Genomic DNA, 24,383 nt, shown 5'->3' with positions numbered 1-24,383 from the left:
TTCTATTCATCAAATAATTCTAAAGAAATGTATCATGGTTTCTACAAAAATATTAAGCAGCACAACTGTTGATTATACATTAATTATACTGTTTCTTGAGCAGCAAATCAGCATATTACCAGCATTTTGAATGACAGTGTACTTCGTGAAGCTTTCTCACACTAACCACACAGACTAACCCATTTATTCCAAGATTTAAGAATTTTTATTTTTCTCATATTAGAATTAGTGAGGCAGTATCAGAAAATGTTCATAGAATTTTTACAAAATATAATGTAGATATAAATTTCAAAATAATATTTATAATCACAGAGATGATGACCATTCCGTTCCATTAATTCAAAGAACAACAAAGAAAGTAAAACTATTTGACAAAATTAAAACAAAGACTATTCAGCAAGATCAAGTTATTCTATCTTTTAATTCCTTGCCCCCAAAAAAGTTTGTTTTAATACTGCTCTGGAGTAAGATAAATCAGCACATAGCAGTAGTTCAAATAAACTCTAGTTTAAGTTTAGTGGCGGTATGATTCATATCCATTCCTTCTTTGGCACTGATTGACAACACAATCCCACAATCCTCACGCCTCCTGTTTGCCAGACTCTAGGCACAACATCCTGCTTTAGTCCTTTTCACCTCCATTGGCGTCTCCAGGTCCACAGTGGAACTCTCTCCTTCGCTCCGCTTCTTCAGAATGGAGGGCAGAACCAGATCGAAGAGGGTTTCAAACAAAACGTCCACATTGTAACCCGTTTTAGCACTTGTCTCAAAGCACACGGTCTCGGCAGGCAGACAGGCCTTCTCCTCCAGGCCTTTGTAGCGCAGCACGCGGGCGTACAGAGCGACGGCGTCCTCTCTGCTCACCTGTTTGTGCTGGAGCGGAGTGCCGGGAGGAGTCGGACACGTGACCTCGGGCTGGGCTTCGTCCCCTCGCTCGCTCTCTGTGTCTGGCCCTTGAGCGAGAGCGTCGGTAAGGTCTGCTTTGTTACCCACTATGGCGAATATGCAGTCAGTGTTGGCGGTGTCGGTCAGGGACAGGAAGCGGTTCTCCAGCTCAGCCAGGCTCTGCCAGTTGGTAACGTCATAGGTGAGAATGACTGCAGCCGCGCCACGGCAGTACATGGAGCCCAGGCCATGGAACTGCTCTCGACCTGCAAAGCACAAATGTGACGATCAGTATTCATTTGGAGAATTTGCACTTTACTTGAGTACTATTTAAACGGAATACTTGTAAGTATTACAAGTATTACTTTTCTAAGACAAAAATATTATATTATAGGATTGGGACACTGACACACTTAATCAGGTGTTTCAATCAGACCCATTGGCACAGGTGTATAAAATCAAGCACCTAGGAAGGAAGTTTTCCTTTACAAACATGTAAAAAATAAAATAAAAACAATAAGGGTGTGTTCACACTTGGCCAGTTTGGTTCGATTAAAACGTACCCTGGTGCGATTGCTCAGTTAGTGCGGTTCATTTGAATAAGTGTGAACGCTGCCCTGGTGTGCACCAAACAAGTGGACCAAGACCGCTGGCACGGTTCGAATGATATATAAACGCAACACAGACCAGAAAAGGGACATGATGTCACAAGATGCGCCTCTAAAAAGGACAGAATGCTCAAGCATACCTTTTTTTCTCAGTTCCTAGCAGCAGATCTATGTTTGTGTGTGTGACGGACGTATTCCTGCCGCTGTTTTGACTCCTTTACACATTTATAAGCGCTTCACGAGTTTGCAGCAGGTCGGAAAACCATCATATGTAGGCTACGCACATACAATGAGAGCATTTATCCTAGCACACAGCATTGTCTTGGATGTTCTGCCAGTTGTGTCTCGAAATATAGGCCTACATAATAAAAGCCGACCAATCGTTGTGAACAGATTCCTATGCCTTTAGCATTGGTATCTTTAGGTTCGGTGTTAAAATGCTAATGAGAACGCTAAGCGGAACAGGACTAAATGTTTGGTCCAGATTCTGGACCAAACAAACCAAGCGAGCCAAACTACAAGTGTGAACACACCTTACGTCAGTTCATGAAATTTCATCCCTGCTAGATATTTCAAGGTCAACTGAAAGTGGTATTATTAAAAAGTGGAAGCATTTAGGAACAGCAGCAACTCAGCCATGAAACACAAGACCACATAAAGTCACAGAGCGGTTCACCGAGTGCTGAGGCACATGGTGCGTAAAAATCGCCTACGCTCTGCTGATTCCATCGCTGAAGCGTTCCAAACTCTGGCATTATCAGAACAAAAACTGTGCGGCGGGAGCTTCACGGAATGGGTTTCCATGGCCTGGCAGCGGCATGCCCGCCTCACACCACCAAGTACAATGCCAAGCAGTCGGATGGAGTGGAGTAAAGCATGCCACCACTGGACTGGAGCAGTGGATACGTGTTCTGTGGAGTGACGAATCACGCTTCTGTATTTTGAAGTCTGATGGGCGAATTTGGGTTAGGCAGAAACCAGTTGAACAAGACCTGTCTGACTGCATTGTGCCAACTGTAAAATTTGGTGGAGTAGGGATAATGGTGTGGGGCTGTTTTTCAGGCAATGCCCCCTATTCCCTTCCAGTGAAGAGAAATCTTAATGCTTCAGCACACCAAGACTTATTGGACCATGCTATGCTTCCAACTTTGTGGCAACAGTTTTGGAAAGGCCCTTTTCAATTCCAGCACGACTGTGCCCTAGTGCACAAACCAGGGTCTATAAAGACATGGTTTGGATGAGATTTATGTGGAAGAACTTGACTGGCCCTGACCTCAACCCCATCCAACATCTTTGGGCTTAAATGGAACGGAGATTGTGAGCCAGGCCTTCTTGTCCAACATCAGTGCCTGACCACATAAATGCTATACCGGATGAAAGGGAAAGAATTCCCACAGAAACACTCTAAGATCTTGTGGAAACCCTTCCCAGAAGAGTGGAATCTGTTATAGATGAAAAGGGGCAGCCAACTCCATATTAATGTCCATGTATTTAGAATGTGATGTCATTACAGTCACTGTTGGTGTAATGATCAGGTGTCCTAATACCATTGCCAATATATTCTTACTACATATTTTTATATTTAACCTAACATAATAAGCCAAACAAACATAGCCAATGAAATCCATTAGAGTGTAAAATGTATTTGGCCACAACTAGGTCATTCGTCCTCAAAATGGAAACGTTTCATCAGTCACAACAACACAGAGGTAACAGTTAGGTAACAGTTTTCAGGACATTGGTTTGACTTTAACTAAATATGGTGTATATTTGAGACTTACAAAGTAAAACATATTAAACATTAAATAGAACCTGCTGTATACAAAGTTTGTGCATTACAGTTAGAAAAGCTCATTTTAGCTGAACGTTTTACAACCTTACTGATGAGGAATCAACGGTTCAAAGGTCAACAGAATTAAACACAAGTACCCTGAATAGTTCTGGGGGGCCAAATCTACTTAGTTAAAGAAATAAAAAGTTACAGACTGGGGGTAAACTTATCAATTTCTTTTTCTCTTTTACTTTCTCCTTTAAAAAAAGAAAGCCAAAGGTTGTCAGTCATCATACTGAGAGCTGTAACAGCAGAAATACAAGAGCTTATTGTTGTAAAAATATGTATTGGTCTTCAACTAACTAGGCTTCTACTGTTTGTGTTTGAAGGATGTGAGAGAGAGCTTTGTTCCCAATTCTTATGCATTTCATGCAGCAAAAATGTGTACAATTATAGACCTCTAATGCAAATGAAACATCTAATACTTATAAACAGGGCTCATTTTAATTTTCAAAATACTTGCATGCCACCAAATCAAGTTCAAAGTTAAAATCATAATAACTTCAATTAACATTCCTATTTGAGATAAAATGTTCATAACAGGGATGATTCGATCAGGATTTTTGCAGCCGATACGACCACTGATTTTTTTGTTATCATGATCGGCCAGTTACTGATCCCGATCATTCAAGCTTTACATAAGCGATATGTAAGCTCTCCGTTGACTGTCACGGGTAACCTTTTTTTTCGGATGAAGTAATACCACAGATGTTGCCTTGGTTATATTATTATATATATGCCTTGGCGGCTGCCCTGGCTCCATATCTTCATCCAAACTGCAAACTGATTTTTTTTACAAATATAATATGACTTGACCTGATGAAGGACAGACGCAGGTAATCACACACGCTGTCTGCTATGTGTGGCTGTGTGTTTATCTTTGTGAGAAAGAGTGTGTGGAGGAGGAGCGAATGTGGTTATCGGCTGATAATGATCTGCGGCCGATCGATTGGAGCATCCCAAGTTCATTGTAGCCTACATTAAAAATGTAAATACTGTAACTTTGACAACTCAAAACTCCCTCCCCAGTGAAAATAAGCTTACGCAACATCGAGAAGTCATAAAGATGAATACATTTAACGTTGGGATTTACAGTATATTCATGGAATACAATTTATTAGTCTATACCTTCCCTGAATTCAAACCCATTAACTTGGCGTTGCTAGCATTATGCTCTGCTGTATGAGCTTCAGGCGCACCAACAATATCAACTCAGACATGGTGAGGTAATACAGAGAAAGTAAGCCATATATACTGTACTATTACTACCATCACCAGATGAACTAATGATAAGGGTAAAATGTGTTAATGTTCATGTACCTGCCACTCTGTAGATCCCTCTGAAGAATGCAAGCGTTACAAACAACTAACTGTTGGTTGTTAAATGTTTCTTTGCATGTTTCTTGAAATGTAATTTAAAAAAATTACTGAAGCGCTGAAGTTTGACGTCATCACGTGTTTTACATTAGTTAAATTACATCTCGCAATTCAAACTTTTTTACATAAAACGTCTGAATTGTGATATGTAAACTTGCAATGCGGGGAAAAAAAGTCAGAACTGCGAGATAAAATTTGCAATTACCTTTTTTTATTTTATATTCTGTGGCAGTAAACAAACTTCCATAGACTAATAAAATGCATATAAATATCAGTTGCCACTCTATATCTCCCAACAAAATATAGAGCGACAATGACCTGACAATTTTTTTTATGATACTAAAAGGGCTTTTACTTTGTAAAAAACAAAAATAATAATGTTTTGATCATGCAGGTAATTTAGAGGCCTTAAAAATTAATGTATCAAATATGATACAATAGGCTTTACAGGGTTAAAGACTTGGAACATGAAAATTAAATAATAATAAAAAATTTATGACAAACTGTCATTCTGTTCACATGATGATCTGCATGCTTTACGTTCCTGGAAATCCAGGTTATTTTTTTCCATTAAACACAAATTGATCTACACTCCCACATTTAGAAAAACTGAGAAATGTACAGCTTCATAACTTGATGGTGAATGTCTTTCGTCCCTCCTACCCCCACCCCTGAGAAACAACTGTGTGACCAGTGAAACCTTTAGTTTCCACACACACACACACACACACACACACACACACACACACACCAAAATGATTCAATACACCCTCATCTGACTAGCTCACAAGCATGTGACTTTTTGCCAGATAAGAGACCGCAAACAGCAGTACACGGGGTCATCTGTCATCTGAACAGAATAAAATTCCACAGGAAATTACATAGGCTACTTTCTACATTAGATAGATAGATAGATAGATAGATAGATAGATAGATAGATAGATAGATAGATAGATAGATAGATAGATAGATAGATAGATAGATAGATAGATAGATAGATAGATAGATAATCTGGTGCACTTTGAGTCACCCAAATCCACTGTTAAAAATAAATAATCCACCCGCCAACTGCCCAAATGATTTTCTTTGATTTAGATATCTCCATCTGATCATCGCGTTACCATTATTACAATTATCAGTGTTAAGCATGATAATTGTGAAACATATCACACTGAAGTAGGCTGATTATTCAAAAATAACATTTATTTAAAATAAAAGTTCTTCTTTTGGGAAAATTACATTTAATAGCCTAAACATAGGCTTTACTCCCTTCATACTTAAATTGCCAATGTTTCATTACATGTTGGAAAACACTCTTATCAGAATATATATATTTTTACCTTTATCAAGGGCATTTCCCCCCTAATTTTATTAAATGTATGGTCCATCTCTCATTTCAAATTCTTAAATTTGATCAATACATTCAAATACATACAAATCTTTCATTCAACCGATTCGTTCAAAACGCTGGATCATTCCCAGGTAGCACATGTACATCACGGAGTTGCCTATTTGATGTGTGTGTTTACATCTGGAAGACGTATTTTTTAGAGTGTTTGCTCATCTGCAATACATCTATAGGACATTTCCTGTCAGATGTCAAATAGACGTTTAGAAGATGTCTTTAAGATGTAATGATTTAGAATGTATGTTAAACTGACATCTTAAAGATGTCTATCAGATGTTAGTAAACAGCAGATGCTTTCCAGATGAAGTGATCTTTAACAGACACCTTGCAGACGTGCGTGTGCTATCTGAATTCAGTAATACAACATGGAGTGTTTTGAGATGCGCTGTGGTTCTGCTGTGATCTTTGTTTGGGACTATTTTCGCTGCTGAAACAGAACAAAAACAGTCATTGCATCTAAAATGTAAGTGACTTAATTTTAACTATTTGTTTATTGAACTGTTATGAAATCAGTGTATTGGTTTCAATCGAAATGGTATTCAGGAAAACAGCACTCTGGTGGTGTGATGCAGACAGGAACAGTGTCGGCCCAGATCCGGCCCACATCTGGTATGTGTGGAATCCACGTGGACCAGATGTGGGCCGGATCTGGGCCGAAACTATGTTACTGTCTGGGGTTTCTTCTGTACAATGTTATTAATAACTGCGCGAGCCTCAACAGTGCAACTTTGTTACCGTCAGTAGGCCTTCATTAGGTATTATCAATGCTATCAATCAACCTACATTCAATTAAATAAAATCAGATTCATCCTCGTGTTTTCGGTGATTCCCTAGTTTTTTGTTTTTTTTTAAATCAGGATCATTTATCCGGTTGGGCAAGTACAATTCTCTTTCACTTTGTCCCTTCAAAAAAAAAAAAAAACACGCGTCCCGGACAAGCGATTCATTGGAATGTTAGCCTATGTATTTATTACTTGGCCCGCCCGACCCACGGAGTATGATCCGCGCAGCACTATCGGCTAACTATAGGCCTACGGTTTGAAAAGAATGGACACATGGCGGGAACCCGCAACAGAACCGTCACGGTGGAAAAGTGTATCTGAGCATGTCCGAGTTTTGTCGAGAGCCATGAGGCGGCACGAATTTTGATGGAGTCGGCCGTCTAGTAAAAACCCTGAAGAATGTTAGTATTTTACACCACACAAAAGACTAAAAAAGTGCATTCAATGGCTGAAGTTTTCAAACATTGACCAAGGCATTGACTCATTTTTATAAAAATCAGGTGAAATAGGGCTATGCATAAGTAAAAATCACGGTCTCAGACATTCTAAATATAAATAAAATATGCCAATATATATATTTTTTCTTGTAAATTTTGAAGTAGGTCAAGTTCTATGAACTTCACGCATGACAGGGCCAGTTGTTAAATATTTGAATGAGGAACCAAAAGTGCTGACATTTACGGGAAAAAAGGCCATAACCATCACTGTGAGAAAGCATTTCTGAGCTCTTAAATCGGGATTTAACAAATGCCAACAAATAAAGCAGAAACTCACAAAAAATAGTAACGAAAAAAAAACAAGATATTATTGAAATATCTCTCACTTGACAAAATATGATTGTGTTTATTTAGTTAAAAGTTCGGCTGACTTGGTTGGTATTCTTTTAAAATACATACATATTTTGCGAAACACGCTGTGATAACGTGTTTATGTATTTTGGGCTCTGTTTTAGTAAATAAAGAGTATAGCCAACCTGCAGTGTCCCATATGGATATGTTGTAGGGTCCCCACTGTTTGAGGAAGAACGCCCCTCCGACGGTGCTTATAGTGTCCTTAAATTTCCTCTCCGTGTATCTGTGGAGGAGAGAAGTCTTTCCTACGTTCATGTCCCCCAGAATGACGACTTTCACGTCGGGTTTCTTGGTCCTTGAGGCTTGAGGCATGTCTCCAAACACATGCCACTCATGCACACTCAACTCTTACAGGTAAAACCTCTACATAAACAATCCAGAGGACGGGCTTTCCCACCATCATGGGTTTTAAAGTGCATGATCTTACGTCCTCCGTACAAAGCTTGGCGAAATAAATCCCATTTGTGTGGGTTAAGTCAGAAAAAAAAGATTTTACAGAAGATTAGTAACGTCGCCGATTTTCTAACTAAAGAACTTTCAAGTTGGGTTAATCGGTAATGCGGTGCTGTCCGTTTCGTCAACGAATCATTCTTTTGAGTCAAGATTCATTCAACAATCTGATTGAATCAGTCCGAGTGCTTCTCGTGCTAGCTCACTATTTAAAATATTTTTTTTATTATTGTTTAATGTAAATGTTAATTGTGTTTTTATAATTGTAAAATGCCTGTAAAATAAACTGGGACACATGAAAATACAATAGCTAAATGTGCTAATTTAGCTAAATGTTTTTTAAATGTTTTAGTTGAACATGAACAAATCTTAATAGTGACATGTCTACATTAGCTTAAATGTGAACATTTTTGAGCATTTTTTCCAGCATATAAAGACAGTGGCATATAAAGACAGTAAAAATAAAAATACAACAAAATAAAATAAAATAAATATATACAAAGAACAAAATCATCAAATGACATTCCTAACATTTTAGAGCATGCTTGGATCAAGGGACCATGTGATGACATCCTAGCTTAAAGGGATTGTTCATCCAAAAATTTAAATTCTGTCATATATTACTCACCCTCATGTCGTCCACCCATAAGACTATGTTCATCTTCTGAACACAAATGAAGATCTTTTTGATCACATCTGAGAGATTTCTGTCCGTCCGTTGACGACCTACGCAACTACCACTTTGACGTAAAACTAATCCATTTCGATTGATCGGTTGATCCAAATTTTCTGAAGAGACTCGATCGCTTTATATGATGAATAGATTTAATTGAGGGCTTTTATTACCATAAACATTGATCAGTGAACATAAGGGATGGGCAACTCCGGTCCTCGAGGGCCACTGTCCTGCAGAGTTTAGCTCCAACCACACACCGGACCAAGCTAATCAATGTTTTGAGGATTACTAAAAAACTATTTTATTCAGGGTTGGAGCTAAACTCTGCAGGACAGTGGCCCTCGAGGATCGGAGTTGCCCATTTCTGTGCAACCAAATCTGCTTGACAAACAAGAACAAAGCTCAAACATGCTGGTAACACATGAAAATGAACCTCATTGGTTCTCGCTGAAGCTCAAACGTGCAGAATAACACACGAGAATGAACCTTATTAATTGACTAAATCGCTAAATTCATATTGATTAGTTTTACAATTTCTTTATGAACTTTTTGAAGTATCAAAGTGGTAGTTGTGTAGCTGTCTGGGATAGAAAGCTCTCAGATTTCATCAAAATGATCTTCATTTGTGTTCTGAAGATGAACGAAAGTCGTCATGAGGGTGAGTAATTAATGACAGTATTTTCATTTTTGAGTGAACTATCCCTTTAAATAAATCAATTGAATCATTTTTGTAACCGGTTCTTTGAAAACGGCTGTTCAAAGGAATCGATTCGCCTACATGAGTCAGAGTTCTTTCCAGCTTAACAGCGGCGGGCGGGGCAAATTTAACTTCAGTGCCGACGTCACAGGAAGTAAAACAGTAAAGGCGGCGCTAAATAAATAGAGCTGTTTTTGCAGTTTTAATATCATTGTAAACAGTCGTCGCTACAGTGAGTGGCATTGTTTTGGGTGTATTTCATGTCACATGTGGACTGAATTTCGCTTATGTCATCACGCATAAGCGACAAAAGCAGAGCGTCAGCGGAAGTCTGACGATTGTACAGGGAGGACAATTCTTCTGTGTCTATCTGATCGAGAGAAGTCCTTTATCACAGATTCATTAATTAGAATAAATATTGAACTTTGTTCCTGTTATCTGACTGGATACTGCATCTAATCCTTAAGCTCCACAGCGCCCACTCTACCTGAACAGAGTTTGTTTACCCGTGAACTTGATGAATCTGCTCAAACGTGCCACCTTCATTTTCTCTGAACAGCCACTAATTCTGGCAATTGGTAAGATCGGAGTTTATCGTTGGTTGGTTTCCCAAACTATGAGTAGGTTGAGGAGGACGGAATGCATGGACGTAAATGCTCACTTCTCGGCGTGATAACTGTAACCATTGCGATTGTAGCAGTGTTGCTGTATGATAAAGGTAAATGCCAAAGGAAAGTGCCACAAAGTACTGGAGTCCAAATGCTTCCGATCTATTTTTAATGTTATGCATTTTCATTATAAATTAAAGCATCAACGTTTTGAGTGAACTCCGCGAGTTTATGCAAAGGCTGGTGATTTATGTAAGATTTGAGTATGTTCTGAAGGAGTTCACATGCCACAAATGTTTGTTTTTTTCATTAATGTTTTATTCATTTAAGATTCTTCAGCTTATTGTCCGGTTTAAACTGAATCGCATACCCTCACCCTGTAAGTTTTGAACCACACTTTATTTTATTAGTTTCTTTTTTTTATTAAATGTAACTCACTTTTCAAACAATGAACACGATAAGCTGAACATGCAGAGTGAAAGTGCTTTGTTAAAAGTATTCTTGGAAACATTCTCAAAGCTATTTGACGGTTTTCGCCACTGAGCCGTGGCGTAGAGCGCACGATTGCGATGACGTAGTACACAACGTTGTGGTGACGTTCTTACTGTTGTTGGCGCGGTAAACACTGGCGAAGTTCTAAGCAGCTTTGCATAAACCAGCTCAGTTAATCTCGGCGAGGCCTTTATCGCTATGCGCTCGGAAACTGCATGAGACGTCGTCAAAACAAGGCCCAGATATCGCCGCCGCCTGTTCGATGCGAAACCGAGTTGCATCCGTGCTCGGTTGTTTCGACCATCATGCTAGTGAATGCAACGCGCGGTTTCCTGTGGTCGGACATGGAGACCAGAGCGCTGTTGAATATATGGGGTGAGCACGACGTGCAGACGGCACTGGACGGAAACTTTAGGAATAGCCACGTTTACCGAGACGTCGCGAACCGTTTGTGCGAACTAGGCTTCGATAGGACACCAGACCAATGCAGAATACGGGTTAAGAGCTTAAAGAGGCAGTATTTTCAAGCGAAGGAGGGATCCAGGAAAAATGGGCAGTACCACAAGATGTGCAAGTTCTACGACGAGATGGAGAGGATATTGAGCAATAGACCGTTAGTAGAGAGGCAGGATATTGATAGTGTTGCCGTTGGGGGAGATGAGACGATGGATGAAGATGCTGAGAGTACTGAACTCTCGCAGGAGGCTCACATGGATGGCAGTGGTGAATGCTCTTTTATGGAGCATACAATCAAAACTGAGTATCCATCCTGCCCCATTCCGGTGACCGTAGGAGGCATGAGTATGTCAACTTATTCTGATCAGTCAGAAAGCAATGATCTGCCATCTTTAGCCCAACCGGCCTGGTTTCCTCTATGCATGTGCATGTTAATATCTGTATCTTTTTTCTTTTGAAGGTTCATTTCCAACCAAACAGAGCAGCCTAACAAAGACCAACCCGCCCGCATCCTCGTCGAGCAGGCCACGGAGAAGCAAGAAGCGATTCGCGAACATGTCGCTGGAGAAGCTGATGGAGAAGTTCTTGGAGCAGAGCATGGAAGCAGAAGACAACTTCTACCGGCTTGAGGAGCAGCGTCTTCAGGCTGAGGATAAGCGCAGGGAGGAGGAACATTCCAGAGAGTTGCAGATGCTGCAGATGTTGGGCCAGATTTTCGCTGGCATCAGCACATCCTCTCCTGCACCGGCTGCCACTCCGCAGCCCTCTTGTATACCCCAGACTAACCTCACCGTACCACTCATGCGTCCCTCTTTTGGGAATCGTAACCATCCGTCTTCCTTGAACGAGTTTGCCAGCCACAGCCAACCAGCTGGCCCAGGTCTGCTCATGGAAGAGGGTGATACTAAATGTTCGTCTAGAGTTGCCTTATACTTTGAATTGCCAAATATGAAATCAAAAACCGTCATTTTATCCAATGCTTTACTGCAAAAATCCAATGAAAAGGTAGTTCATCCAAAGATGAAAATTCTGTTGTTGTTTTTTTAGTTTTTTCGCATTGTTCAAGTGTTTTTTCCCCTTTTTAATATTGAAAGCAGAATAATTAGAAACGTTTCATTTTCCAAAAACAAAAGAATGGAAAAAAAAGCCAAAAAAACAAGAATTCGGCTTGGTTTTTCTTTCTGAACACAATGGACTTATTTTCCATACATTGATAATGCTACATTGTGACTGAAAAGGCTCCCAAAAACATCATAAAAGTGGTCAATACAGCTATATTCCAAGTCTTCTAAAGCAGTATTATAGCTTTATGGAACATATATTTTAGTCATTTGTTCACTGATAATCCTCCTCACTGCTCAAGCTCTGAAATAAAATTTGGGTTCAAGCTCAGATTTAAAAAATAGTGGTAGGTTTGATGTCATTGGTGCTAAAACAGTGTTGGGTTTTAAGTGAACCTGTGGGTTGAGTATGTAAAATTCAGAATTATGAGCTACAGCAGAAGGGAAGATTTTCAGTGAATAAAAGCCTAAATATCAAGCTCAAGTGTCTTCAGAAGACTCTGAAAATACAAGCTGTATGGACTGGTTTTGTTAGGGATGGACCGATAGGAAAATTTTGGCCGATACTGATAATTCTTTATATTTTAAAGCTGATCACCGATATATTGGCCGATAAATCTAAATCCAAATTTTAATATAATTTTTTTTACAACCTTCTTACAAAAACAAAAGTCTCACAAGTAAAAGCCATCTTTCTCATTATAATTTTATGTAGCCTATATGACAGGCAATTTTGAACTTTACTGTAGTTTTGAAATGATTCCAATCATATTTCAAGCAATTCAAAACCCCCATGTTGAACAGTGCGCATCTGAAGTGTCTCAGCTTTAATATATCAGTCAAATTTTCTTATCGGGCCAATAACGATAACATTTCAAATGAAAATATATCGTCCGATACCGATATGGTGCGCGATATATCGTGAATCCCTGGGTTTTATCATTCTTAATATCTTTTTTTTGTGTTCCATTGAAAAACAACAACATGGTTTAAAGTGAGATAAATAAATGATGAAAAAATAATGACAAAATTTTCATTTTAGTTAAACAAGTTCTGGAAAACTGTAATTTTAACAAAACAGCTAAAATGACTATCTCTTTCAAATAGTATAGTCCCAATGCATGGAACTGAACAAAGCAGCTCTGGTTTATAATGAAACTAAAGATTGTTATTTGTTTATTATTGATTCATTGTTTCTGTGTTCTTCCTTCAGTCATAGAGCGCTCTTTCTCTCTGGGCACGGCAGGCATGGACAGTGTCATTCCTCTTGTACGAAAGACAATTCCTCCATTGACATCCAAAAAACACAAGGGTCAGGATGGGCGCATTGGGATCATCGGAGGATGTCAAGAGTAAGTGACGCACAGATCTTTCTCAGGGCTATACACGTACCAAATTACTAGCTAAGCAGCTGTAGAGGAGCTTCAATGGTTTGTTAATTGATGGTGAGCAAAACAATCACATTTTATTAATCAGCCTATTGTATTACAATTTTACAATTTCATCCCATCTTACATTTTCTCTTTTCCCAATGTTGGTATGTTTAGACTGTCTAATTTCTAGAGCTTGCACCTAACTCACTTTTTCACTTTCAACCACATACCATCAAGTCATTCTCTGCCGCAAATAGTATTATAAGGTGCTGTGCTGTTGGTTATAGTACTTGGCAAGCTTTTTTCTTCTGTTTTAACTCTCTGTATGTATATTTGCTTGGTGAAACTTAAGTCTTTGTATTTTTTTTTTTGTTAGGTACACAGGAGCACCTTTCTTTGCAGCTATTTCAGCTTTGAAAGTAGTAAGTACTTTTCCCAGGTTTAGGGAGATACACAGTAAATTGTCTTCAAAATCCTTAAGTGGTTGCATTTCCAGATCGACTCATTTATCGATGACTTCTATTTAATCTCTAGTCATTAACTTTCTACTCTTCCTTTCTGTTTCCAGGGAGCCGATCTGTCTCATGTGTTCTGCACCAAAGATGCCGCTCCAGTCATCAAGTCCTACAGTCCTGAGCTCATCGTTCATCCAGTGCTGTGAGCAGGAACTTTGATTACCAGTGAATTGATTCCGTGTATCATGCCAGCTAAAACATTTTTTTTTTATTGTCATATCGTGAGAAAATTCAGAATGATGGTTCTTATGTGGTGCTGTTTTGCTCCTGGCTGTGTGTTCCTCCAGAGACAGTTCCAATGCTGTGGAGGAGATTGAAAAATGGCTGCCCAGACTTCACAGTCTGGTTGTGGGACCAGGTCTGGGGAGGGAGGATATGCTTCTGAAGAATGCAAAGGCAAGAGAAATTATGCTTCATGAACATGTTTTCTGTGGTAATGTAGTCAATACTAAAATGCAACACTATAAGCATTTCATTTTAAAAGGGGAATTGCTTTCTATATCTACTATATAGTATCGACCACAAATTTAGACATAGTTAAAGGGTTAGTTCACCCAGAAATTAAAATGTACTCGCCTTTAAGCAAAAAATCTTGAGTTAAATAAAAAATATTCTGGCTCTTCCAAGCTTTATAATGGGAATGAATGGTACCTTTTTTTTTTTTTAAATGCATAGAGGATGTAGCAAAACAAAACGCCAGTCACAAATTAGAAGTCTAAAACGAGAATTTTTAAAGAGAAATGTCAGCGGAGCTTGAGTTTATTGCCCTGCCTTATTTGTTTGTTATTCTCACCTAAGCTTACGCCAGTCCTAGTTATGCGTCGGGTCAGAGGTCACTCTTCGGCCGGGTTAAGATTTGCATGCGGCCGTTACCGGAAGCCAGTGATAGTTTATAAAGTTATGGATATTTATATGGACCTTTTTCTTACAAAAACGCATCGCTTCACTTCAGAATGCCTTTATTAACCCTCATGAGCCGTGTGGATTACTTTTATGATAGATGGATGTGCTTATTTGGGCTTCAAAAACTCAGTTACTATTCACTCCCATTATAAAGCTTGGAAGAGCCAGGATATTTTTTTTTATATAACTCCAATTCTGTTTGGCTGAACGAAGAAAGTCATATACACCTAGGATGGCTTGAGGGTGAGTAAATTATGGAATAATTTATATTTTTGGGTGAACTAACCCTTTAAACCTTAAATGCCTCTTGCTCTAAAGGCTTATGCTTAAGTAATTGAATTGTTTGTATTGATTTTGAAGATAACATGATGTTTAATTTTGATTTGACAGTTGATTTGGTCACTGCACGTTTATCAATTATTTTACTGTTTTGTGGACTTTTCAATTTTTCTAAAATGTGGAAAATGAGAAAGAATGAGTTGGTGTGGTCCGTGTATCATCCGATCACCAATTATTCCATTACAGTATAAGCCAGGGTTATTCAATTAAAGTTCCAAGAGGTCCGGTTTCCTTCCCAGAGGAGGTCCGGACAATACTTTTTTGGAACAGTTATACATTTCCATCAGGGCAGCCGTAGTACTTTGTGAAAGAAAAAACATACTCTCTCAGTCATAAAAGATGTGATCTCTATGAATTTTTACCAATATTTACCAAAAGGAAAGTGAATATTTCTCCCATCTGGATATGAATATTATAAAAAGGTTAGATCAGATATTTTAACAGGCTATTTTGTATGTTATTTTACATTTAGACACCTACGTGTATGCCACATAGAAGGCCTTGTGACTGAGAAAACATACTGGGTGTGTTGAATACCACTGGTATAGGCTACTACCCTATGCTGATACAGAGTGTTGTTTATTATTTTTTATAACATTAATTAGGTTTTTGAAGTAGATCCTAACTGTTTTTCCATGTGCTATTGATAAATGCAATAGTTTCCACATTGGTTAAAAGTAAAATGTTTGGGTATTGGGTATTAGTATTGGCTACAACCATTGCAGTGATCTCCATTCTAAAATGAGTAGGCATTGACAGGAGCCCGGCAAATTTATTTAGGTACAAAAGTTTTAAAAGGAATGAAAACATTTCCAATCTCACTAAATCATTAATTCAGAACCTACATGCATATGTCTGTTATTTTTTGCGTATGAAACTATACAAGAGCTGCTGCACAATTGATCCAGTGCCTTATTTATACTATCTTGTTTGAGCTTGTGAGATGAAGTTAAAATTTAGGTTTGATAATATTAAAGGAGCCCACTTAATATAATGTAGGCTGTGTCCTATAGTACTGTAAAATTTAGGCAAACATTTTATGGACTTACATTAAGTTTCAGCCTTTAAAAGCTCAGTTTTTTCTTCATTGTCCAGGCTAATAGAATTAGAAACTTTGAAATTTCTCCAAATAAATTGACATTTTAAGCTGCCTCCTGAGCCATTTCTAATTCAGTTCAGAGTGATATAGTTTCATCATTGCATCGTCGTTTCATCGTCGAACTGAATGGTTGCAATTCAGAACAGAGTTGTTAAATATAAAAAGAATCGGCTGAACAATTAATAATTAATATACAATAGGCCATGTAGACCACAGCAGCTGTAATTATGTGCTCAGCAACATATTTCTGCCTAAAATGGCAAGCGAAGTTAACGGTGTGCGACAATATTTTTATTTAAGTGTAAAACCATTTGTTAAAGCAATTTTTCCATTTATCATGCATTCCTCCATAAAACACCAGCATTTCGTTTGTCAGATTTAATGGAATAACTGAATGATCGATGATACAAAAACCAGGAGTGTGCAACACTTTTAACTGCATGTGTAAATTAAGATTTTGAGAAGTGTATTTCTAGAGAGCTTGCTAACATTATATATCTTCACATTTGTGTTTATGTTGGTTTAATTTATGTTTGTCTCATGTTTCTTTTTAGGAGATTATTGAGAGGTCAAAACTCAGAGGAATACCAATCATCATTGATGCTGTGAGTATTGTTTTCACTGACACTGGCAGTCGTGGCCTAATGGTTAGAGAGTCGGCCTTGTAACCAGAAGGTCGCGGGTACGACTCTCAATACCAGCAGGAAATGACTGAGGTGTCCTTGAGCAAGGCACCTAACCCCAATCGCACGGGTTAGTCATGGTTTGCAGTGTGTGTTTACTACTCACTGCTCCTAATATGAACTAACTTACATTAGTACATAGGTTACCATACTTGGCCTTTGTCACTTCACTGATCAATCAAGCTTTCATACTGGCCATGTTGACAAAAGCCAATAGATTCAGTGAACTGGGTCAGAGATAATGGCTCCGTCATGGCTTTTAAACGGTATTAATGCATATTTCATGATCTAAATCTAAATGCTAAATGCAATTGTGTAAACTAAAGTGTTTTTTTTTTTTTCTTTTTCTTTTTATAAAGGATGGCCTTTGGTTAGTGGCAAAAGAACCATCAGTCATTCAAGGATATCAGAGAGGAATCCTCACACCCAACTTTATGGAGTTTACTCGTCTGTATGAGGCCATGGTGAGAGTTTTGGATGTGAGCACATTCTATGTAGCTGCACAAGTTCTATTTCTATGCAATATCTAAGGCTCTGTTTGAATCTGGAATCTCAGATGGTTGGGACTTAAAATGATTTAAATGTAGTTGCATGAACACTATCCTAATGAAAATACTAAAAGAAACCAAAACTAACAATTTACAATAAACTGACAATATATTTTTTTATTTAGTTTATTTTTTTAAATTACAAAAGCAGTACCAGGGGTAGATATCAGCGTAGATAGGTGGGCCTTTGAATATTGTCTTGGACAAAGGCTGAATCCAAAAAGGTTAAGAACCTGTCCTAGAACACAGAAATGGGGAATCATAAAGGCCCTGATAAACTTAAATCGAAGAAACTGCAATGATGTCAATTCAGGCCAAAATTAAATGTTATAGTTTGTTTCTGGAGTTCAAACAGTTTGCCAAAGCGAATCTTCCGGAAAAGTTCGCTCTTGCTGGTAAACGCCTTCGAACTATCATTGGTCTGCGGCGACCTGTTGTGGATGCGCTCTTCCTGGAACAACACGGCAACTAAACCCAATGAATTCACAACGTTTTATTACAATATTGTTCTCGTTATAATGTAATGTAATATGACAGTCCCAATCATAGTTATTATTAGTTGTGCTTGCTGTTTGAGCTACATGCGCTGAATGAACACCGTGGTAAACTGAAGCCCTTTGGTAGTGGATTATTTCACTCAACGTAACGCATCCTATATGAGATTAATCAGATATACAGGTCCTTCTCAAAAAATTAGCATATTGGGATAGTTCATTATTTTCCATAATGTAATGATAAAAATTAAACTTTCATATATTTTAGATTCATTGCACACCAACTGAAATATGTCAGGTCTTTTATCGTTTTAATACTGATGATTTTGGCATACAGCTCATGAAAACCCAAAATTCCTGTCTCAAAAAATTAGCATATCATGAAAAGGGTCTCTAAACGAGCTATTAACCTAATCATCTGAATCAACTAATTAACTCTAAACACCTGCAAAAGATTCCTGAGGCTTTTAAAACTCCCAGCCTGTTTCATTACTCAAAACCGCAATCATGGGTAAGACTGCCGACCTGACTGCTGTCCAGAAGGTGTGGCAAAAAAACGCTGCACAACGAGAAGAGGTGACCGGACCCTGAGGAAGATTGTGGAGAAGGACCGATTCCAGACCTTCGGGGACCTGCGGAAGCAGTGGACTGAGTCTGGAGTAGAAACATCCAGAGCCACCGTGCACAGGCGTGTGCAGGAAATGGGCTACAGGTGCCGCATTCCCCAGGTCAAGCCACTTTTGAACCAGAAACAGCGGCAGAAGCGCCTGACCTGGGCTACAGAGAAGCAGCACTGGACTGTTGCTCAGTGGTCCAAAGTACTTTTTTCGTATGAAAGCAATTTTTGCATGTCATTCTGAAATCAAGGTGCCAGAGTCTGGAGGAAGACTCGGGAGAAGGAAATGCCAAAATGCCTGAAGTCCAGTGTCAAGTACCCACAGTCAGTGATGGTCTGGGGTGCCATGTCAGCTGCTGGTGTTGGTCCACTGTGTTTTATCAAGGGCAGGGTCAATGCAGCTAGCTATCAGGAGATTTTGGAGCACTTCATGCTTCCATCTGCTGAAAAGCTTTATGGAGATGAAGATTTCATTTTTCAGCACGACCTGGCACCTGCTCACAGTGCCAAAACCACTGGTAAATGGTTTACTGACCAGGGTATTACTGTGCTCAATTGGCCTGCCAACACTCCTGACCTGAACCCCAGAGAGAATCTGTGGGATATTGTGAAGAGAAAGTTGAGAGACGCAAGACCCAACACTCTGGATGAGCTTAAGGCCGCTATCGAAGCATCTTGGGCCTCCATAACACCTCAGCAGTGCCACAGGCTGATTGCCTCCATGCCACGCCACATTGAAGCAGTCATTTCTGCAAAAGGATTCCCGACCAAGTATTGAGTGCATAACTGAACATAATTATTTGAAGGTTGACTTTTTTTGTATGAAAAACACTTTATTTTATTGGTCGGATGAAATATGCTAATTTTTTGAGATAGGAATTTTGGGTTTTCATGAGCTGTATGCCAAAATCATCAGTATTAAAACAATAAAAGACCTGAAATATTTCAGTTGGTGTGCAATGAATCTAAAATATATGAAAGTTTAATTTTTATCATTACATTATGGAAAATAATTAACTTTATCACAATATGCTAATTTTTTAAGAAGGACCTGTAAACAAAATAAACATAATATTAAGTATTATCTGCACAAAATGACATGAATGTACAAGTAAACTTGAACTGAGTTATGTGCTATTCAGAATGTCTAGTGGATTTAACATTTTAGTACTATATTGTTTTTAATGTTATGTAATATGACTGTTCCAGTCATAGTTGTTATTAGTCGTGCATTGCTGTTTGAGCTGCATGCGCTGAAGATGATCGCCGGCGCGCTTTATAGAGCATTAATTCTTAACCAAAGATAAATCGCATAGATATAGGCCTACACAAAATAAACACCATATTACAACTTACATTTGCACAAAACAAAATTCTGCACATGCACACGCAAACGTATAGTCATAAAGGTGTAACTCTAGCCTTTAAACATGAAATGACCCCAAATATAACTTCTGGCGCGCTTGCTTCATTTTTCCTCGTCTGCTTTACGTGTTTCGCGGTTGAGCAGCATGCACATGCATGACCTTGCACGTTTTATCAATTAAATTATCGACAAATGAATCAATCATCGTATGATTGATTCACAAACGATGAATCAATTGTTAGCATCCCCATTTAATTTATTGTTGAAAGAAAAGTGCAGCACATATTTTCATATTCCTCTAAACTCAGTGTGGGCGGCATTGGCATTGCTAACAGTATTACCACGGGTCATGTATTTCAATCTTCTTTTTACCCTTAAGCGAAAAAGAACTTCATAGTATATCAGGGCTTTTACAGACACCTAATTCATACAGTTGCAGTGTACGTGCTAAATTAAACTTTGATTTCAGCATCATGAACCTCTGGACAGTACCGACCACAAGAGAAGTGCTCAACAACTGACCATCGCCTTGGGCAATCTGACCATGGTTTTAAAAGGGGAAGAGGACATTATTACTGATGGAAAGAACAGTGAGTGGCTTTCTTGAAATATTTAGACTTTCCAAGGTTCCAATGCACCATTTTCTTTCTTTAATCTGTTGTTTCTACATGCTTTCAGTGCTGACCTGTAGTCAAGAGGGCAGTGGGCGGCGCTGCGGAGGACAGGGAGATCTGCTCTCTGGTTCCTTAGGAGTTTTCGCTCATTGGGCGTTCAGCTCACCTCCAGATGCCACTAAAGGGTAGAGTGCTCCATCTTCAGTAGTTATTTGATGCGTCATTGAACATCACTCTGAGTTTAAAGAGGACCTATTATGTTTTGTTACATTTTCAACTTCCTTTAGTGTGTGTGTGTGTAATGCTGCTGTTTGAGCATGAAAAAGGTCTGCAAAAGTACAAGTCAATCCAAAGGGAGTTATTCTCTAATATCAGAACTCCCTGAAATACCTCCATTGTCTAGTTTTCAAACTTTTTGTACTGTACAGAAGGAGGGGCTTCATAGAGACAGGAACTAAACAGTGTTACTGATAGACTGGGAAGAGAGGTGCTGCAATGATTGTTAAATATGTCGGGGGTAGAGGTGGGCGATATATCGTTTAGACGATAATATCCAAATTGTTGTCTGGACGATATGCAAAATTGGGATATCGAATATTTCATAATTTGTACAATCCGACCCCCCAAACATGAAAAGAGCTGAAGGAAGTTAAAGAGAAAACAAATAATGCACACTATAACCTTCTAAACAATTATATGTAGCGAGTTTAATACTGTAGGGGTTTGTTTGACCGTATTTTATTTTTTGTACAAAATCACGATCGTTCCTCAATTGCACGAGAGTACGCTGCTAAAGTTACTAATTTGCAATATACAACTACGAAGTTCTTACCTGTGTGTTATGACGTTTAGGTTGAAGCAACAATCCAAAATCGTAAAGAGAAGGCAAAATATGCGTTGTTTGTGGAAAAATTATCTTAAAGGGATACTCCACCAGTTTTTCTTAGTAAACTATGTTATTCCCTTAACTAAGACGAGTTGATATATACCTCTCTCGTCTCAGTGCGTGCACTATATCGCTCTGTATTGCCGCAAAACTATGTTAGCACTTAGCTTAGCCCATGCATTAAATATGGGCCAAGCAGAGAAGCGACCAAACACTTCCACGTTTTCCCTATGTAAACACAGTTACTCGAGTAGTGTAACTTGACCTGGGCTGGTGACACAAAATAAACCGTTGCGCTTTTCTAAGCGTTTAAAATTGATGACTATATTGTATGGCGGAATACCATAACAAGTGCTTTTGAGCACTTCGACTTGGCGCAATAATATCTTCACTCGTGAAAAGTCCTCTTACCGGCTCCCGCTTCCTCTCCCTCTGACATTTCCGTCAATACAACGAGAGGAAGCGGGAGCCGGTGTCAAAGCCGGACTCCAAGTTACACTACTCGAGTAACTGTGTTTACATAGGGAAAACGTGGAAGTGTTTGGTCGCTTCTCTACTTGGCCCATATTTAATGCATGGGCTAAGCTAAGTGCTAACATAGTTTTGCGGCAATACAGAGCGATATAGTGCACGCACTGAGACGAGAGAGGTATGTATCAACTCGTCTTAGTTAAGGGAATAACATAGTTTAATAAGAAAAACTGGTGGAGTATCCCTTTAAGTTAAAAAGTTTTTCTTAAATGTCTGTGGCGTCCTCGAGTGGCGAGTGTCGTGATTGCATCATTAGAAAATTGCGTTGTATAATGAGTCCAAAAGATGGAATACATTTTCCTAAGAGATCGGTTCCGTACGCATTACAAACCGAACCATTCCGGTGGTTGGACCATTTTTCCTGCCGACCAAAATCCGCGCTGGAGCGAACACCACAATGTTGCGCAACATCAACTGGCAAATGTAATGAAAGCGGAACGAAACTCATTATTTTGTGCTTTACGGACCATTTATCATTTCGGACAAATATCAGTGCAGCGCGATCCGATCTTGAAGCAACACCGTTACTACATAAGAGATCCAGTAAACAAAGCATTTGAATTCGCCACTTAAGTAATAACATCGCTACGAGATCTAGTGAGAAGCGTTACAATTTCTCCATTATTAACTGATCAAACAGCGCTGACGTGGAAAACAGGAGAAACATCGTTCCATGAATGAACTAGTTATAGGTTTTAAGTCCACAGATCATTCACCATGGATTTAATGTAGTAACACTAACTTGTAACCATGGAAGTTTGGCAGAAATATTAAAATGCTTTCAACTACGTCACACATCTTTTTCCAGCACTTCAAAACTCAAATGTTATATGTTATTTAAATTTTATTTTTAATGTGATGACCAAAACATTATTTGTTCATCCTTCAAAGATTACCCACATTTATAAAACTAAAAGTTTCAAGATGTAGGAAAACTCACAATTATTTAAAAATAATTTTTCTATTAATAAATAGGAAATTTCTATGGCATTTCTTTATTTTTGCTGTATCGAAAACGTACGGAACCGTGTCACCACTGTATCGTATCAAACCGAACCGTGAATTTTGTGAACCGTTACACCCCTATTAAAAATATACAAGAACAATAAAGACTTTGAATAATAAATGACTATTGAATAATATTTTATTATTTTAAAAAGTTTATGAGTCTTTAAATCAATAATGTCTCATATCTTTATGTACTAGTAATTCTATACAATAATAGGTCAAATGCAGCAAGTCAAAAGACCAACTGGAACTTCTTTGCCAGTTTGCACACATTTCTTTGAAGGATTGCAAAAATATCGTCTGAATATCGATATCGAGATATTGAAAATACGTATCGAGATATTCATTTTTGTCAATATCTCCCACCCCTAGTCGGGGGGGAAAATAACAGTCAAGCATTTAACCTATTCTAGTAGACCTTAAAAACAAAATGGAGAGTTTGTAAAAGAGAATATGGCCACTTTAATTGTAAATGTTTCTTCTTTTTTTCAGCATGAATCCCTCGCTGTTAGCTGCATTCGGTGCTACGTCTCTGACAAGGCAATGTAATCGCCAGGCCTTCCACAAACACAGCAGATCAACCACCACCTCTGACATGATCCAGGAGATAAGCAGCGCTTTCAAGAAGTTGTTTGAAAGCTAAACTGTGTGTATCCATTCTCTTTTTATGATCATTATAAAGACTAAAGGTCTGCATCTTAACGCTACTTGTTAAATAAACACGAAGTACATTGTTGAGCATCTATGTTCTTTTTTTCTTTTCCCTTTTATTTTAAAGTGCCTCTTGTAGTTCTGCAATACAGTATCAACTACTTCTCCACTTACATATCTGTGTGGTGGCCCTCTATAAACGTCCAAACACTGTTTTTTGTTTTTTTTAATGTATGTCTATAGATGTGTGTTATGTTTGCAAATATTTAGATTTGTATATGATAACCCACCAAGAGATAGTTTTAACACTGTCCCTCTATGAATGAATTGCTTTCTTACTACCAGCTGCAATTCATTTATTGGTCTGCTTGAAAAATGCTCACTTTCAAGTATTCAAAGGAATACCTTTTATAGTGGATGTTCTCCTTACAATAAGCTGTTTAACACCTTGTTTTGTCAATAACTCACAATCCCCATTTAATGTGTGGGTCAAATTACAATTAATTGAAAGTGGCTGTCACTTTTAGATATAGTTTGTTATTCTACATATTAAACTAACATGGAAGTTTTACTTA

The 24,383-nt window shown here is 38.4% G+C and overlaps 2 protein-coding genes across 12 annotated transcripts; one reads left to right on the top strand and one right to left on the bottom strand.

Moving 5' to 3' along the window:
* Window positions 1–182: 182 nt before the first annotated feature.
* Window positions 183–8,054, bottom strand: rab20 (RAB20, member RAS oncogene family). The gene is made up of 2 exons (XM_077216689.1): window positions 7,865–8,054; window positions 183–1,151 (listed from the first exon to the last, which is right to left on the bottom strand). The coding sequence occupies exons 1-2, from the start codon at window positions 8,052–8,054 to the stop codon at window positions 604–606; spliced, it is 738 nt and encodes a 245-aa protein (XP_077072804.1). The 3' UTR covers window positions 183–603.
* On the top strand, window positions 6,487–24,383 carry naxd (NAD(P)HX dehydratase). Of its 11 annotated transcripts, none has more exons than XM_077216677.1 (11): window positions 6,487–6,572; window positions 11,582–12,031; window positions 13,396–13,534; window positions 13,932–13,977; window positions 14,124–14,212; window positions 14,358–14,466; window positions 16,966–17,016; window positions 17,454–17,558; window positions 20,588–20,708; window positions 20,797–20,917; window positions 23,650–24,383. In XM_077216677.1, exons 2-11 carry the CDS (start codon window positions 11,677–11,679, stop codon window positions 23,798–23,800), a joined length of 1,287 nt encoding a protein of 428 aa, XP_077072792.1. In that variant the 5' UTR covers window positions 6,487–6,572; window positions 11,582–11,676; the 3' UTR covers window positions 23,801–24,383. The 11 variants fall into 11 exon arrangements, with proteins under 11 accessions (XP_077072792.1, XP_077072795.1, XP_077072794.1 ...); XM_077216680.1 differs by lacking the exon at window positions 6,487–6,572 and adding an exon at window positions 7,960–8,096 and having other exon boundaries at window positions 11,582–12,001; XM_077216679.1 differs by lacking the exon at window positions 6,487–6,572 and adding an exon at window positions 7,975–8,096.

The sequence above is a fragment of the Siphateles boraxobius genome, unplaced genomic scaffold (assembly GCF_051911475.1).
Source record: "Siphateles boraxobius isolate OS27281-9 unplaced genomic scaffold, OSU_SipBor_1 7, whole genome shotgun sequence".
NCBI classification, from domain to species: Eukaryota; Metazoa; Chordata; class Actinopteri; order Cypriniformes; family Leuciscidae; genus Siphateles; species Siphateles boraxobius.
This window is presented reverse-complemented; position numbering and strand designations above follow the sequence as displayed.

What these genes read in the sequence shown, in the direction of transcription:
- rab20 (XM_077216689.1), bottom strand. Translation starts at nt 8,054, where the DNA reads ATGCCTCAAGCCTCAAGGACCAAGAAACCCGACGTGAAAGTCGTCATT. An exon ending in ATCCATATGGGACACTGCAG is followed by an intron (nt 1,152 to 7,864) that starts GTTGGCTATACT and finishes TGTGCTTTGCAG; the next exon opens with GTCGAGAGCAGTTCCATGGC.
- naxd (XM_077216671.1), top strand. Translation starts at nt 10,881, where the DNA reads ATGAGACGTCGTCAAAACAAGGCCCAGATATCGCCGCCGCCTGTTCGA. An exon ending in TGCTTCTGAAGAATGCAAAG is followed by an intron (nt 14,467 to 16,965) that starts GCAAGAGAAATT and finishes GTTTCTTTTTAG; the next exon opens with GAGATTATTGAGAGGTCAAA. An exon ending in CCTCCAGATGCCACTAAAGG is followed by an intron (nt 20,918 to 23,649) that starts GTAGAGTGCTCC and finishes TCTTTTTTTCAG; the next exon opens with CATGAATCCCTCGCTGTTAG.